General features: G+C 38.1%; 1 protein-coding gene across 1 annotated transcript; it reads right to left on the bottom strand.

Moving 5' to 3' along the window:
* Positions 1 to 1,074: 1,074 nt before the first annotated feature.
* On the bottom strand, positions 1,075 to 4,887 carry LOC109219490 (probable cysteine protease RD21B). Its single transcript, XM_019383955.1, has 5 exons — positions 3,898 to 4,887; positions 2,606 to 2,841; positions 2,364 to 2,504; positions 1,679 to 2,131; positions 1,075 to 1,377 (listed from the first exon to the last, which is right to left on the bottom strand). Exons 1-5 carry the CDS (start codon positions 4,373 to 4,375, stop codon positions 1,279 to 1,281), a joined length of 1,407 nt encoding a protein of 468 aa, XP_019239500.1. The 5' UTR covers positions 4,376 to 4,887; the 3' UTR covers positions 1,075 to 1,278.
* Positions 4,888 to 17,063: the final 12,176 nt, after the last annotated feature.

The following is a 17,063-nucleotide window of genomic DNA, read 5'->3' as shown; positions in this document are numbered from 1 at the left end:
TAAAATAAAAAACAAAATTAAATAAAATAATGAATTACTAATTCATATTGGGGAGTAGTTTCAAATTGGAGTTTTAACATTATTCTAAAATAAAATGAAAAATCTATTTGTATAAATAATTTATAATATAATATAATATAATATAATATAATATAATATAATATAATATAATATATGTATAATATATAATATATAATATATATAATAGAAGAGTCAAAGAAATCTATATCTATATATATATATATATAATAGGAGAGGCAAAGAAATGTTATAATGACAAGTGTCGTAATTTCTATTAATAATATAATTATACTAAATATTGGATAATATAATAAATAAAAATATATAACAAAAAAATTATTTGATGACTATATAAGTCCCTTTAATTTAATGAAGATTTTATTTATTAAAATTTAGACAATATCTATTCTATTTATATATAATAGGATACTCAAATAATTGTGATAATTTCAAATGTAACATCGAAAAATTAACAAAGTGACATTTTTTTTTAATATTGACCGCGCATCGCGCGGGTACGACTACTAGTGGCTAATAATAGCCTAATACTCACTCGTACAAGGCAAAAGGAAGTCTTATTGACAACTCGAAGTGGGAAAGTGTCAAATTAAGATACTTCACTAGGTAGAAACAAAGCAAACTTAATAGGAGTATAAATTAAAAAGACACCACTCGAGTAATGCACGAAATGTTCAACATCTTTACAATTAATAAGATATTGTAATATTCTTTCAGGCATACATTCACCGCATTTTAATACTCGCTTTTCAAGTTTTTTAATATAAGCTTGCATCGATATTGATAAAGCATGACACAGTTTCTAAAAGAAAGTTACTAGTAAATATGCATTAGGAACAACATTCCGCAATGTGTTAGCACATTTTTTCTTAGTTGTAATTCAGTATAATAAAATAAGGCTTCAGTATACTAAAGTTATATTTTATTTCTCGCATTTCAGATCATCATAAAATAGACTGACGAAAAATCATTTCGTCGTAGACATGAAAGTGCTTTTCAATAAGTAATGATGGTAATTATAAGTAAAACAACACAATATCCACAATCAGTACTTGAATTTTCATTCAGAAATTTAAGATGAATATTTACATTAAGTAAACTTTGTCCAAAAAAAAAAAAAACTTTACTAACTAAACCAATCAACATATGCCAGAAACAGCCCCTCTCTCTGCCTCAGCCACACATTGAGCAGCTCTTCTAAACACGAGCCTTTGCCTTCAACTCCACGTCCTAAATTACTCAAGCGTAACTCACTTTCCTGTTAGATTTCATCCCTGACCAGTTTGCTTTAGCTGGACCTCTCTTCAATGCTTTTACTTTCAATGGATTATTCTTGCTCTGTCACACACAAAAAAAAAGATAAAAAGATTGTGATAAGTAATCTTGAATTGATGATTGAACCCTCTATATACAAGAGCAAAATAAAGAAAAAGAGCTAAATTTGCGCTCAAGACTGGTCTAGCGGTCAATGAAGCGGATGAAAATGATATAAGACAAGGCCTAAGATATTTGGATAAGTATTGATGGACAAAGTTATCCAATTAATCATGTGCTGGTAGAATATTGCACGTAACCGGTGAAATTAACGACCGTTATTATAAAGGGGAAAAAAGGTGAATGGAAGGTAGAAAATATTTACCATTAGACAAGTGCCAGCATCAACATCACAGACAGGATAATCATGAGGACAGCAGCTGTAGTTATCATCACAGCAGGTAGCAGACTCATAAGGACAACATCCCCAGCCAAAACAGTATTCACCATATCGATAAATGCAGCAGCAAGTAGTGCCCTGTGGGCAGCTATAGTACTCATCGCAAACAGTTGGTGGTGTTACAGGAGTAGGAGGAGATGGACCAGGATTAGGAGGATTTGCACCAGATTTGAGAGGATAAGATGCCTGCATTGCAATTCCACACTTTCCAGTTGTAGAATTTGCGAAATTGCGCTGAAGCTTGATGTAACCACTTTCTCCCCAGTTTGGACCCCATGAATTCCTCACAATCCAGTAATCTTCGCCATTTTCTGTTCCATAACCAACTACAACTACACCATGGTCTAGTTGCGTTCCACAATATCCAGTGAAAACACCCTGCATGAATTGAAAAAAAAAAAAGGAAGTGTAAATGAGTATACTAGCTTTACGTAGTAAAACAAGGCACAATGCAACAGTGTTTGCAGATTAGGCACACATGCATACTAAAATGCAATATCGAATTCAGAATTTAGAGTCGGTGAGTTCAGGTACAAATAACATATATATTCAGAACTAGACATTAGTCTAGATGGACTAAAAGGATACATCAAGACATTTGTTTTCATACCGAAGAGTAGTGCTGAAAAGCTCTGCCACCGGCTTCAATAGCAACACTAACAGGTTGATTTGCCACTGCCTTCATCAACGACTTCTCATCGTTTTCTGGAACGTCTTCATACCCATCAATGGAGACAACTCGGGCATTTTTCTGAATGACCATTTGTCAGCAACAACCATTAATTACTTGCTATAAAGACTGACATCATGAAATAGTAAATAATATTTAGATCACAAGTATGGTTAACTTACCCTGTATGGATCACAAGTACCATCTTGAGCATGGTAAGGGTAGTCCTCTTCAGTGTCAATGCCACCGTTATTTTTGATGAAATCAAAGGCGTAGTCCATGAGACCGCCATTACATCCCTGGTTATAACTCCTATCACAATCAACAAGCTCTTGCTCTGACAGGCTAATTAATTCACCCGTTACAATTTTATTTATTCCTTCAACAGCGCCAACCGTTGAGAATGCCCAGCAACTCCCTTCATTAGAAAATAATATGCAAGTTCAGCTCTAATTCCAAACGAGGATTCTATATATAACATAGATATACTGACATATATGATCTAACCAATCGACATATGGGATTCCTCATAATCAAAGGAAGATCAAACGGCAACCACCTAGGACACTTGGCTTAATTTTAATTTATATCGCGTAAAATTGTGGCCAATTCTGATTTAGAATGGAGAAAGAAGCTGATCAACTTGCAAAAGCAAAATATATAAACTGACCTTTTAATCTAATCTTCATGCTTTCTGATTACACCCATATCATAAATCTGCCTTTTAAAACAAATTACGGGAAGAATTAACCAAATAGCCGCTCACCAAACCGCTTAAACCAAAAATATCCATGGACAGAGGCAGATGCAGAATTTCAAGTTTATGGATTCTTAATATGCCTCTATACCCACAGCTCGTCTTAGTTGCTGAATTCACAATTAAATAATTATACATATTTAATAAATTTCTAATATAAATAGAGTGTTTAAGCAAAAGTGGCTAAGTTTGGCCGAACCGCACCTAATAGGCTAGCTCCACCTCTGTAGGTGGAGGTATAGTGTATGCATAATTTATGTATTATATGTGTATAATTATGTATAATGAATATATAATCTATGTATATGGATATATATACATAGATTATATCCATATAAAGAAACTATTTTAGGGAGAACACTAGCATCCAAAGCAATAAAAATTCAAACTTTATTTCACCGTCTAGAAAAAGAGGGGACAAAATACTATATCAGGAAAATCAACTACCGAACAAAGCAGCAATTTATTTCTCAAATTCGTTGACTGAAATAACCATGAAAACAGAATCATAGCTACCCAATAGCAGATCATTGACTGGATAAGACGACAACCTAGGTCAAACACAACATAAAAATCAAAACTTTTGACCTAAGACTCTTGTCAACCCTCCATTGAAACGCTTCCTCTTAGTCAAACAAACAACAAAAAGAACATGTTTACGATAAATAACAGAGCTTTATTTCATAAGACAGTTTTAAACGATGGAAAAACACTCACCGCATTGGCCTTGGTCTTTAACAGGGGCAACGGCGCCTTTCTCTCTCCAATCAACGGATTCCGGCAACTTTTCACCGGCGTTAAAAGCATAACGGTTACTTTTAGGGCTCTTCATCAACCTCGTCTTTCTATCCAACCGTCCACCCACGAACATAGCACGGTATTCCTCGTTGGTAAGATCAGAGAATCGATTCAACCCAAGTTTATATGAGCGGTTCTCAGCGTTGTGCTCGTCAATGAATCTTAAATTATCCTTAAAAATCTCAAATCGCTTCTCTTTCTCTCCAATTGCATTGTAATTCTTTCCGTGCTTAACAAGCCAAGATTCGTACAATCCTCTGACTTCATCGTCGGTACGATGATGTGTTGTCCCCATCTGGCCGTGCTGTTCGTCGTAACTAATGATGGACATGTCGAGTGCAGATGAAATAACAAATAAGGTGACAAGAAAGAACAAGAACGACCTGAAAAAAGCCATGGTTTTTTGTTTTTTGTTTTGATCTTTTTTTGGGTTATTGCAGAGTTTTTATTTGTATATATATACAGATATTGAGGGAAACAGAATTTGTGTAGGAGGAGGAAGAGAGGTAGAAAACAAGTTGAAGAAGGATGTGAATGGGTAAAATATGGTTTTTAAAAAGATGGTGGAATGGTAAAGAGAAGATTGAATGAGGATATGGGGTTGTCTATATACAACCACGGCGTTGAAATAGGGAATTTAACAAGTTTCGTGCAATTCGTAAATTGTGCGAAGTTTTAAATGAGCTACTAATCCTTCCATTAATAGGATTATGAAAATCTTGACCGTTCACATTTTTATTGAATTGTAATTATCCAAGTTTACTCTTGTTAGGATATTTTTCCTTTTATTACTTGCTTTGTTTTCACACCAGTGTTACACGAGATTTCTTTCTATAATTGCTGTATTTGTTTTCATGTTGTTTATGTTATGAAATACTTGGTTATGGTGGATGTCCATAACTCCTAAGGGAGTAACACCTACTACTCTTCTCCATTAACCTCCCACAACTTCTTACCATTATGGATGTAACTCCCACACCTCTATGATCTTACCCCATGTTCTCAATAGTTAATACCATGTTTATGGAGTCCCTTTGTATTACCTATATCATCCTATAAATAGAGGGTTTGGGTATCACGTTGTACACACTTGAATACATAGAAGAAATAAGATTATTTCCTCTCTTTCTCTCTACATTGTTGTCTATTCTATATTATTACTTTGAACTAAGTTTTATAACACGTTATCAGCACGAATCTCCAACTAAATATGCTTTTATTTTTGTACACCTCCGTAAAGGCATATATTGTGCACTATCCTTATACCACAATTAGTGGCTATCAAACAAAACAAAAATAGAAGTCTGATAATTGATGGAAGCCACTGGAATGGATGCTAATACAAGATATGTTTACATCCTTCTAGTTCATTCATATTTTAGCTGTACTAATCTCAAAATTATTTATTTTGCCATGATATTTCTTCTGCCAAGTGGGATCTTACATTTTTTCTTTTTCACATTAGATGATTGTAATATGAATGTTGACTTAAGTTTCTGTACTATTGCAGCCAATCTTTTGATTTGCATGTGTATTATACATGTCCATGGGTAGTTATTTTTTTGGCAATTGATGGAAATGTTATTTAAGGCTCCCCGTGATTAAATGATCAAGGGTGATGCATTATGGCCTATTATGCCGAAGGTTAAGGATAAGACGGAAGGTTTTAAGTTCCACCGCAACATGGGGGGGTAAGACATCGGGTTCGGGTCCTGGTACACCATAATGATAAGAGTTGACTTCGAGTCCCAACTCATTATTGTCTAACATGTCTTTATATGGGTAAGGCATTGGGTTTGAGCCCTAATGCACCATATTGATTATATAATGAAAGAAAATTAATGTATCTTTCATGAAAAGGCATGAAATGTCCCACTTGATTTGCTCCATTCTTGAAGTGAATGTGATAGCGGTGCATAATAAGTCTAAATGAAGACAAGTGGTTGTTCAATGAAAGTGGTGTGCCAAAGACCAAAATAATAATAGTCATCATTATGGTAATCGTAAAAAGGAGAATAATAAGGTTTCTCAAAATAATCCTTCATATGTGAAGGAATTGTGTATCAATATGGTCTGTAAATATGAGGCACGCTCAGATGATTATAGTCCATTTTTTTGAAAGAATGCGACTTGTGATAAGCATTGTAAATGCAGACTCATTCCTAAAGTGAGTGTAAAAATATATATATGATACAAATTATCCACAAGAATGTATTTATGCATGGTTGAATAAATACTACAACTCACCTCTACGGGAGGTTTGAGAGAAAGAAAGATCATGAACATTACTATGTGATTACATGAATATGTAATTGGTCGCGTACATGTGGTACGCCAAAAAATAATTTGACATGCCTTATAAAAAGTTATTAAAGGCAAAAGTAAAGCAAGAAATGATTTTGCTTATGATGATTTTGACCATGACAATTATTATGATATGCTTTTCTCCGTGAAGGAGACATTCACCGTATGGATGGTGTGACAAAAGATCTTGTAGTACAAAATCAGTTAAGAGCTCCGGAAGAGCTAATTTGTTACTACCCGGATGAATAAAATTGTTCATGACATTGATATTGTAGTAAGTCTCAAAAGAAACTTTTTAAGTTTCAAATGTATTAGCCAAAGTGGTTGGCATATTGAAACTATAAATGAAAGGAAGATCGATTAGCTCCATATTACTATAACATATCGGGTAAATATGAAGGTTACTCAATTTTTCTTCTATTTGTACTACAGATGTATAAGCATGATATGAAATCACATGCCATAGTAAATTAAATGTTTACTGAAATAAATTTCAGTTGGCATGACCAGTTGGCCATCCCGGTTAATTGATGCGAAAATTAATTGAGAATTCACATTGGCATATATTGAAGAAATAGAAGATTCTTCAAGAATTCTCTTGTGCTGCTTATTCTCATGATATACCAGTTAAGGTTGGGACTGACCCTTGATTTCTGGAACGAATAGAAGGTGATATATATATGGGCCCAATCACCTGCCATGTGGATCGTTTACTATTATATGATTTTAATAGATGCATCTATTGTATGGTCACATGTGCGTTTGTTATCAACTTGCACTTTGGTTTTGCAAGGTTGTTTGCTCAAATTATTAGAGCATAGTTCCAGAATATATATGATAATTTATCTTGATAATGCTGGTTTAAATCAAGTTGGTTTAGCAGAAATTGTATGCCTCCAATTATAGCTAAACCATTTGTTATGAGAACAAAACTCCCAAATAAAAATTTGGTATGAGGTGTATTATTTAATATACAACAGCACTTGTACGCATCTAGCCAACAAGTTATGATAAATTACAATTGGTTCACGGTCAGGAACCAAATATTCCCATCTAAAAATATGGATGTGCTATCTGATTTAATTGTGTTGCCACAATGCACAAAGATGGGTTCCCAAAGAAGGTTGAAAAATGTGTTGGTGATCCCGACATTAGGGGGAGAAAATGGGCAGCTGAAACAGTGATACGTGGAATGAATTATTATGAATACATCTAGATCCTCGTACAAGAAAATGTGAACTTATGTGAACTTGAAGTTCAAGTGATAATTCATTTCCAAAATATTGCCAGGAGCATTTGCTGACCAAAAGCTAAATGTCATATTCCAGCTGCTAATGCTCCAAATAGAATAACGTCCATGATGGATAGAGTTTATGGCACGCATGAAGCGTAATAGACAAATCGGTTCCAAAGATAAAACTCCTTGAAGAAGGAGGGAGCAAATGTTCAAGATGATCATAATAAGGAGGCAAATGCTTTATAAGAGCACCATGACATAACACTCTATAAGACCTCATGGGAGAGGCTCAGGTACTTGAAAATAATGAGATCTCGATAAGTTATGTCTTTATTGTGCGATGATGGAACCGATATAAAATGATCGTCGACGATGTTGTTAATATAATGTAGCGCTTAATATTTAATATTGACGAGGATCTTGAGCTCAAATCTGTCATGAAATTTGGACAGATAAATGATTGGCCAAATGAAAAATATGCAATGAAAATTGACTTTATCTGAAAAATATGAAGTTGGACGAATAGTCCCAACAGCTGAAAGTATAAATGCTATATGGAGATATTGAAATATGATTAGTATTATATTGCAAAAAGAAGCCTTGATATAGATTTGTTTATTCTAACAAATATTGTCAAGGTTTTGTTGTTTATGCAAATGCAGGCATTTATTGAAGTCCGTTCTTCAAACAATCTATTTGTATGTGAGGAATTGTCATATTATCATTTCACAAGATGTGTGACTTTTTTTTGAAGAGAAGATTCCAATAATAATGAAGAAGCTGATGTTTGCTTATCTCAATTAAAAGAAGAATATTGAAGGAGACTGAATAAATCATATATTTCATCAAAGTTCTTTGTCAGACACAATCTTCAATAGAATGATGAAATAGATATTCAAGAAATTCGTTCAAGTGATAATTTGGCGGAATAATTCACCAAGGCATTGCCGATCTCAATATTAGAGAAGTTGTTAGACAAGCTTGGAATTCGTCGTGATATATTCATTAGGGGCAGGCAAATATGTGCTGTACTCTTTTTCCCTTAGCTAAGGTTTTATCCCACTGGGTTTTCCTGGCAAGGTTTTTAACGAGGCAGCAAATAAAGCGTATTACAGATATATGTACTCTTTTTCCTTCACTAGGATTTTTTTCCCATAGGGTTTTTTCCTAGTAAGGTTTTAACGAGGCACATTATCTTTGGACATCCAAGGGGGAGTGTTATGAAATACTTGATTATGGTGGATGTCCATAACTCCTAAAGGAGTAACACCCACTACTCTTCTCCATTAATTAACCTCCCACTACTTCTTACCATTATGGATGTAACTCCCACACCTCCATGATCTTCCCCCATGTTCTCAATAGTTAATACCATGTTTATGGAGTCTCTTTGTATTACCTATATCATCCTATAAATAGAGGGTTTGGGCATCACATTGTACACACTTGAATACATAAAAAAAATAAGATTATCTCCTCTCTTTCTCTCTACATTGTTATCTATTCTATATTATTACTTTGAGCTAAGTTTTATAACAGTTTAATCTCTTTTGTTATTTTGAAAGGAAAGATTTATCAAAAGTTTATTATAGTAAGAGAAAAGACAGATGAACATTATTTTCAATTTTAGTGTAGTTGTGTATTTTGCTTATCCTATAAGCATATAATTTGATTAAAATGCTTGCATAATTATTTTATACTAAGAATTTTTAGAAAAATTGAACAAGCATTACGAGCATATATTGAAAAAAATTGCACAACAGAATATGAATACGAAATAAAAGAACTATGGCGGTATGGGGAAATTCGTTTTTTGGGAAGTAAGCATTAAAATCGCACTTATCAAATTTGATTTTTGTATTAACATAAGCATATCTCCGAGTCAATAATGCATAGTGTAGTACAACGGAAAGTCATCGTTGTTTTTTTGTTGACTTGCTGTATAAAATAGAACGAACCGAATATAATGGATTTAATGATATATCGAGTGACATTTGTTGGTAATTCTATACGGGTAAAGTCGGGCTTTCCCGATTTTGTTATTATTTCGAGATCAGAGAACTGCATCGAGGGTCAGCCTCGTAATTGCTCAGACCTGAACACGGAAACAAGGTGCCGAGTTCGAGGATCGAGGCACCCGTCGAGATCGAGGTCCCCGACGATCGAGATCGGATATGACCAACTTCGAACGAATACAATAGCGGAAAGGCGAAATATCCATAGTCGGTCGGAGATCACGGCGGAAATCTCGGAACGGATCAAATCAAGGGCGATTATTTGTATCAATCATGGGATTTACTTCGTAATTAGAATTATACCTCAATTAGGATTCCTCTAGTATATAAAGAGGGGTCCGTATCATTTGTAAGGACCCTCTCACATTCATACAGATCAAGCAATATAATATTTCTTTCTTCTACTCATCAGCTTACTGCTCTTTAATTATTGTTCTTCAATTGTTGTTCTTTAACTGTTCTTGCTTTACTACTCTCGATGGTTCATCAGCTCGAGAATACTGCCCGAACATCTGTTTGTTTTATATTCTTGTCAATTTCATCACTTATCCCTAAATTAATCAATTGGTATTAATTGAAATCATGTATCCTTAAAATCACATTACAAGTTTAATTGTTACTCGATTTTTAGGGTAAACAGTTTGGCGCCCACCGTGGGGGTAAGGATAATAGTGATTGCTTAATATTTTAGCCTTCATAAGACACACCGCTTTTACGCTTTTTCTTGTGAGTATTTTTTGATTTCAGGAATCAACATGTCAAACTCTCAAGTAGTACCCACTCACACTGACACCAACCTTGGTCTTCATGGCGAAAACGAGCACGTAGTCGCCCCAGGAAATGGAGTACCTCCAATCAATCCCGACGCACCACAGGCCGTGGATCCGGTTAATGTCAATTCTCATGTCGCCATTCGTGGAGATTTAGGCGCCGACCCTAAAAACAACGTCCGCAGAGACACTCGAGCAGCTGATCGGAACACACAAAATAGTGAAGAAGGCGGAATTAGCCTTCAAATGATATTTGACATGCTACAAACTCAGCAGGCTGCAGTAGCACAACTCCAGAATCGGGCACCAAGCAGGATTAAACTCGATACATCGCAGGAAGTTGTTCATAGGGTTGAACCAGTACAAGAGAAATTGAACGATAATGGATCTGGGACTGATCCCGCCGTTATGAAGATGCTCGAGGAGCTCACGAAACGGATAGAATCAGGTGAAAAGAAAATCGAGGCTAATGACAAAAAGGTAGAAACGTACAACTCACGAGTTGACCAAATACCGGGGGCACCCCCGATCCTAAAGAGTTTGGATTTGAAGAAATTCGTGCAACAGCGTTTTCCTCAAAGTGCGGCTCCGAAGCCCATTCCTATGAAGTTTCGTATGCCGGGCATCCCCAAGTACACATGCGGGATAAAGGGAAATGACTTAGAAGATGATGAGATTGAATCCGTTTTGCTGAAAAAATTTGGAGAAACTTTGTCGAAGGGGCAATGATATGGTACCACAATTTGCCGCCCAATTCCATCGATTCTTTCGCCATGCTCGCCAATTCGTTCATAAAGGCACACGCCGGAGCAATAAAGTTCGCGACCAGGAAGTCGGACCTCTTCAAAGTGAGACAAAAGGACAATGAAATGCTAAGGGAATTTGTATCTCGATTTTAGTTGGAACGCATGGACCTACCCCCGGTTATCGATGATTGGGCTGTCCAAGCCTTTACTCAGGCTCTGAACGAGCACAGTTCGGTAGCATCACGTCAACTGAAGCAGAATTTGATTGAATATCCAGCGGTGGCCTGGGCCGATGTGCATAATTGCTACCAGTCAAAAATCAGAGTCGAGGATGATCAGTTAGGAGCCCCGTCCGGTTCCGTTTACCCAAATAGATCCGAAGGCAGGATTCGAAGAGACATCGATAGAGAGCCCCGATCGAACAGAGATCGATACCAACCTTATGGCGCAGATCGTAGGAACAACATATCAGGACGTAATCCCATTCGCAATGACCGAAGGAATGATCAAGGTCAAAATTCCTGAGGGCTTATGAGTAAGAGTGGCTTCGATAAACATGTCGAGCCTAAGGAAGCGCCACAGTTATCAGAGTACAACTTCAGCGTCGATGCTTCAGGTATTGTGTCAGCCATTTGACGAATCAAAGATACTAGGTGGCCCCGACCCCTACAGACTAATCCAGCTCAAAGGAATCCAAATCAAACATGCAAGTACCATGGAACCCATGGTCACAGAACCGAAGACTGCAGACAACTAAGGGAGGAGGTAGCTCTTTTATTCAACGAAGGTCATCTTCGGGAGTTCTTGAGTGACCGAGCGAAAAATCACTTCAGAGGCAGGGATGCGAACTGGAAGAACGAACAGGAAGAACCACCACACGTGATTCATATGATTGTCGGTGGGGGCGATATCCCTTAGGGTCCAACATTTAAACGCACCAAAGTCACGATCACAAGGGAGAAACGTACCCGGGATTACTTACCAGAAGATACCTTATCCTTCAACAACGAGGATGCAGAAGGGATCGAACAACCTCACAATGACGCACTGGTAATTTCTATCCTTATGAATAAAATTCAAGTTAAATGTGTGTTGGTTGATCCAAGTAGCTCGGCGAATATTATTCGATCGAGGGTCGTGGAGCAACTCGGCCTTCAGGATCAGATCGTGCTTGCAGCTTGAGTGCTTAACGGTTTTAACATGGCGAGTGAAACCACCAAAGGGGAAATCATGTTGCCAGTATACGTGGCCAGAACTATTCAAGAAATGAAGTTCCACGTGATCGAAGGAGATATGAGGTATAATGCACTGCTCGGAAGACCTTGGATCCATAATATGAGGGCAGTACCTTCAACGCTTCATCAAGTCTTGAAATTTCCAACATCGAAAGGAGTCAAAATGGTGTACGGCGAGCAACCAGCAAGCAAAGAGATGTTTGCAATCGATGAGGTGATATCGGTATCAACTCTAACATCAACAAAGGGACCAGAATTAAAGGAAAAATAGAAGGTCAAATAGCAACCACAATCGCCGGCTTCGACCAGATCGGAACAGCAGGAAACTTTCGATGATGATGATTATACGATACCTCGAACCTTCGTAATCCCAGATGATTCCGATGCCACAAAGTCAACGGTCAAAGAGCTGGAGCAAGTCATACTAATCGAGCACCTGCCCGATCAAAAGGTATACCTGGGCATGGGATTAACTCACGAGCTCAAGGAAAAACTCATTAAATTCCTTATTAAAAATATGGATTATTTTGCTTGGTCCCACCTTGACATGACAGGGATCCCGCCGGAGATCACCACTCATCGACTGAGTTTGGACCCAAAGTTCAGACCGGTAAAGCAAAAGAGAAGGCCACAGTCCAAGGTAAAACACATATTCATAAAGGACGAGGAAACTAAACTTCTCAAAATAGGGTCCATTCGGGAAGTGAAATATCCCAAATGGTTAGTCAATGTAGTCGTAGTTCCTAAAAAGGGAACAAACTTAGGATGTGTGTAGATTATAAGGATTTAAACAAGGCATGTACTAAAGATTCTTTTCCACTGCCTAACATCGATCGCATGATCGATGCCATGGCCGGCCACGAGATCGTTAGTTTTCTCGATGCCTATTCCGGGTACAACCAAATTCAAATGAACTCGGAAGACCAAGAAAAGACTTCATTTATCACCAAGTATGGAACATATTGTTATAATGTAATGCCCTTCGGGCTAAAAAATGCAGGAGCTACCTACCAACTTCTAGTAAATAAAATGTTCGAAGAAAAAATAGGTAAGACAATGGAAGTATATATGGATGACATGCTAGTTAAATCCCTGCGCGCAGAGGACCATTTGACACATTTGCAGGAAACATTCGAGATACTGAGAAAATACAACATGAAGCTCAACCTCGAGAAATGCATTTTCGGAGTCGGTTCGGGCAAGTTCCTTGGATTCATGATGTCGAATCGGGGAATCGAGATCAACCCCGATAAAATCAAGGTTATCGAAGACATCACCATCGTGGACAGCGTTAAAGCCGTGCAAAGGCTGATAGGGCAGATAGCTGATCTAGGCCGATTCATATCAAGATCGTCGTATCGGAGTCATAGATTCTTCTCTCTACTCAGAAAGAAGAACAATTTTGCATGGATCCCAGAATGTCAACAGGCGTTAGAAGAATTGAAGCGATACCTCTCGAGCCCACCATTGCTTCATTCTCCAAAGGCAGATGAAAAACTCTACTTATACTTGGCAGTCTCGGAGATCGCGGTAAGTGGTGTCCTGGTTTGGGAAGAGCAAGGTACGCAATTCCCTGTTTATTATGTAAGTCGAACTCTAGGAGAAGTAGAAACTAGATATCCACACTTAGAGAAATTGGCATTTGCATTGATAAGCGCCTCTAGAGAGCTAAAACCGTATTTTCAATGTTACCCCATATCTGTATTACCACTTACCCGCTTCGAAATGTTTTGCATAAGCCCGAACTATTGTGCCGATTGGCCAAATGGGCCGTAGAACTCAGTTGGTACGATATCGAATATCAACCCCGAACGGCCATCAAGTCTCAAATTTTAGCAGATTTCGTGATCAATTTCACGTCAACCCTCGTACCCGAAGTCAAAAAGGAACTCTTGTTAAAATCAGGTACATCGTCGGGGGTTTGGACCCTTTTCACAAACGTCACTTTGAATGTGAAGGGGTCCGGGCTAGGCATCATTTTGAAGCCGCCCACGGGCAACACTATTAGACAATCCATCAAAACTTCTAAGTTGACTAACAATGAGACCGAGTACGAGTCCATGATTGCAGGTCTTGAACTAGCTAAAAGCTTGGGGGCGGAAGTCATTGAAGCCAAATGCGACTCTTTGCTGGTAGTAAACCAAGTAAACAAAACCTTTGAGGTTCGAGAGGATAGAATGCAAAGGTATTTGGACAAGCTACAGGTAACTTTGCACCGTTTTAAAGAATGGACCTTGCAGCACGTACCTCGCGAGCAGAACAGTGAAGCCGATGCTCTTGCAAATTTGGGGTCATCAGTCGAGGAGGACAAAATCAGCTCGAGGACTGTTGTTCAACTCTCGAGATCTGTGATCGAAGAAGGTCACGCTAGGATAAACTCCACAAGCTTAACTTGGGATTGGAGGAATAAATATATCGAGTACTTGAAAAACTGAAAGCTCCCATCGTACCCTAAAGAATCGAGGGCCCTACGAACAAAAGCTACTCGATTCACATTGGTTGAAGATGGAACATTATACAGAAGGACATTCGATGGACCATTGGCAGAATATTTGGGACTAGGGGACATCGACTATGTTCTACGAGAAGTCCATGAAGGCACATGCGGGAACCATTCCGGCACCGAATTACTGGTTCACAAAGTCATCAGAGCAGGATATTATTGGGACAGTATGGAAAAAGATACTAAGGAGTTCGTTCGAAAATGTGACAAATGCCAAAGGCACGCGTCGATGATCCACCAACCCGGAGAGCAACTCCATTCAGTCCTATCCCCGTGGCCATTCATGAAATGGGGGATGGACATTGTAGGTCCTCTGCCATCGGTCCCAGGTAAAGCTAAGTTCATTTTATTTATGACTGACTATTTCTCTAAATGGGTTGAGGCACAGACTTTCGAGAAAGTCATAGAGAAGGAAGTTATAGACTTCATCTGGGATCACATCATATGTCGATTCGGGATACCCGCCGAGATAGTGTGTGACAACGGAAAAAAATTTATCGGCAGCAAAGTAACAAAGTTCCTCGAGGATCACAAAATAAAAAGGATATTATCCACGCCGTAGCATCCTTGTGCGAATGGACAGGCCGAATCAACGAACAAGACTATCATTCAAAACCTAAAGAAAAGATTGAATGATGCTAAGGGGAAATGGAGAGAAGTTTTGCCCGAAGTCCTTTGGGCATATTGGACAACGACAAAATCCAGTACCGGGGCAACGCCGTTCTCCTTAGTATATGGCGCTGAAGCTCTGATCTCGGTCGAAGTCGGGGAACCACGCATCAGGTTTCGATACACAACGGAAGAATCAAATCACGGGGCTATGAGCACAAGCCTCGAATTGTTAGACGAGAAACGGGAAGCCACCCTCGTTCGAATGGCTGCAAAAATAGCGAGGCAAAAGATATTATAATCAAAGAATCAATCTTCGACACTTCAAAATATGGGACTTAGTTCTGAGGAAAGTCACCCTCAATACTCGAGATCCGAATGAAGGGAAACTCGGCCCAAATTGGGAAGGGCCATATCAAGTCCTCGGTGTCATCGGAAAGGGATCTTACAAACTCGGCACAATGGAGGGCGAACAATTGCCAAACAATTGGAACATATCACTCCTCAAACGATATTGTTGCTAAGGTATGACTTTCTCCCTTTTCATTTCTATCTGGTGCTAACTCATTGCAGGTGTTCGATCGAAGACATCGAGAAGCTCTTCAACACAAAAACCTTAGGTTTTAAAGCACACGTTGCACTCTTTTTCCCTTAGATCCATTTTTATCCCAAATGGGTTTTTCCGGCGAGGTTTTTAACGAGGCAACAACTGTATGTGCTACCTGGGACAATTCAAGTATCCGGGGCTTCTTTACAATCAACCTCGAATACTGGGGGGCATCACCTCAGATGTTATATTTTCAAAGAAGATGCTTCGTATCAACAGGGTCTCGATGGGAATTTTTTGTAAAGGGTCAAACGGTCAAAGAAACCGTGCCCATGTAGATTTCCCGAGCCCTAATGACAAAACATGTACGCATGAATGATATATTGAAAGAAGCATTTTTTCCTTATCAGATGTTCCATGCCTTAGTGAAATTTTTACTTTACAATTTCGTACTTACGACATTTCACGGAAATCGGCTCAAGAGCCAATCGCAACTAAAGCTTGAGAAATTAACCCCGTACTCGGGGACTATCGTCCGAGAATCGACATGTTCACATTGTTGATCTTAAGACCTTGAAAAAGGCAATCCTCGATTTTATAGGCCACGGCCACCCCACTCGGGGACTGATTCTTCGAACAAGTTTGAAGTATAATCGAGAAACAAGCCCAATGGGCAAATATCAAGTTAAAGGCTACAGCCAAAATATCATGGTTCGGAGACGTCCGAATTCCGTAATTAAACATGCCTTCAAACATTTTCACAAAACCGGTTAAACAAGGCTACCCTCGGCAAAATTACAAAAGGGTTTAGATAACATCAACCCTCAGGGGTACTAAATTGTTCGAACTCACGAGCGAACTTATGCTAAGGCATAACAAAGTTTTTTAACAACACTAAATCCTAATGGATACAGATTTATCTCATGCTAAGGCATAACAAATTAAACTTTTAAGACAAAAAAAGGGAAAAAGCCACTATTTTGAGGCCGTATCGGCCCGATTAAAGAGCCTAAGGGACATTACATTATTGAGCTTGAGGGATCGCCCTCGCTTAACCAAAATCCAAGGGTTTTTACCGCTCTAAGTTCGAGCAGGTACTCACTCGATTATAGAAATTAT

Source organism: Nicotiana attenuata, unplaced genomic scaffold (genome assembly GCF_001879085.1).
Source record: "Nicotiana attenuata strain UT unplaced genomic scaffold, NIATTr2, whole genome shotgun sequence".
NCBI classification, from domain to species: domain Eukaryota; kingdom Viridiplantae; phylum Streptophyta; class Magnoliopsida; order Solanales; family Solanaceae; genus Nicotiana; species Nicotiana attenuata.
Note: the sequence above shows the minus strand (reverse complement) of the source record. Positions and strands in the feature narration are given on the sequence as shown.

Coding starts and splice junctions, on each gene's coding strand:
- LOC109219490 (XM_019383955.1), bottom strand. CDS start 4,375: ATGGCTTTTTTCAGGTCGTTCTTGTTCTTTCTTGTCACCTTATTTGTT. Junction 2,505..2,605: donor GTACTTGTGATCCATACAGG/GTAAGTTAACCA, acceptor ATGGTCATTCAG/AAAAATGCCCGAGTTGTCTC. Junction 2,132..2,363: donor CTTTTCAGCACTACTCTTCG/GTATGAAAACAA, acceptor CAATTCATGCAG/GGTGTTTTCACTGGATATTG.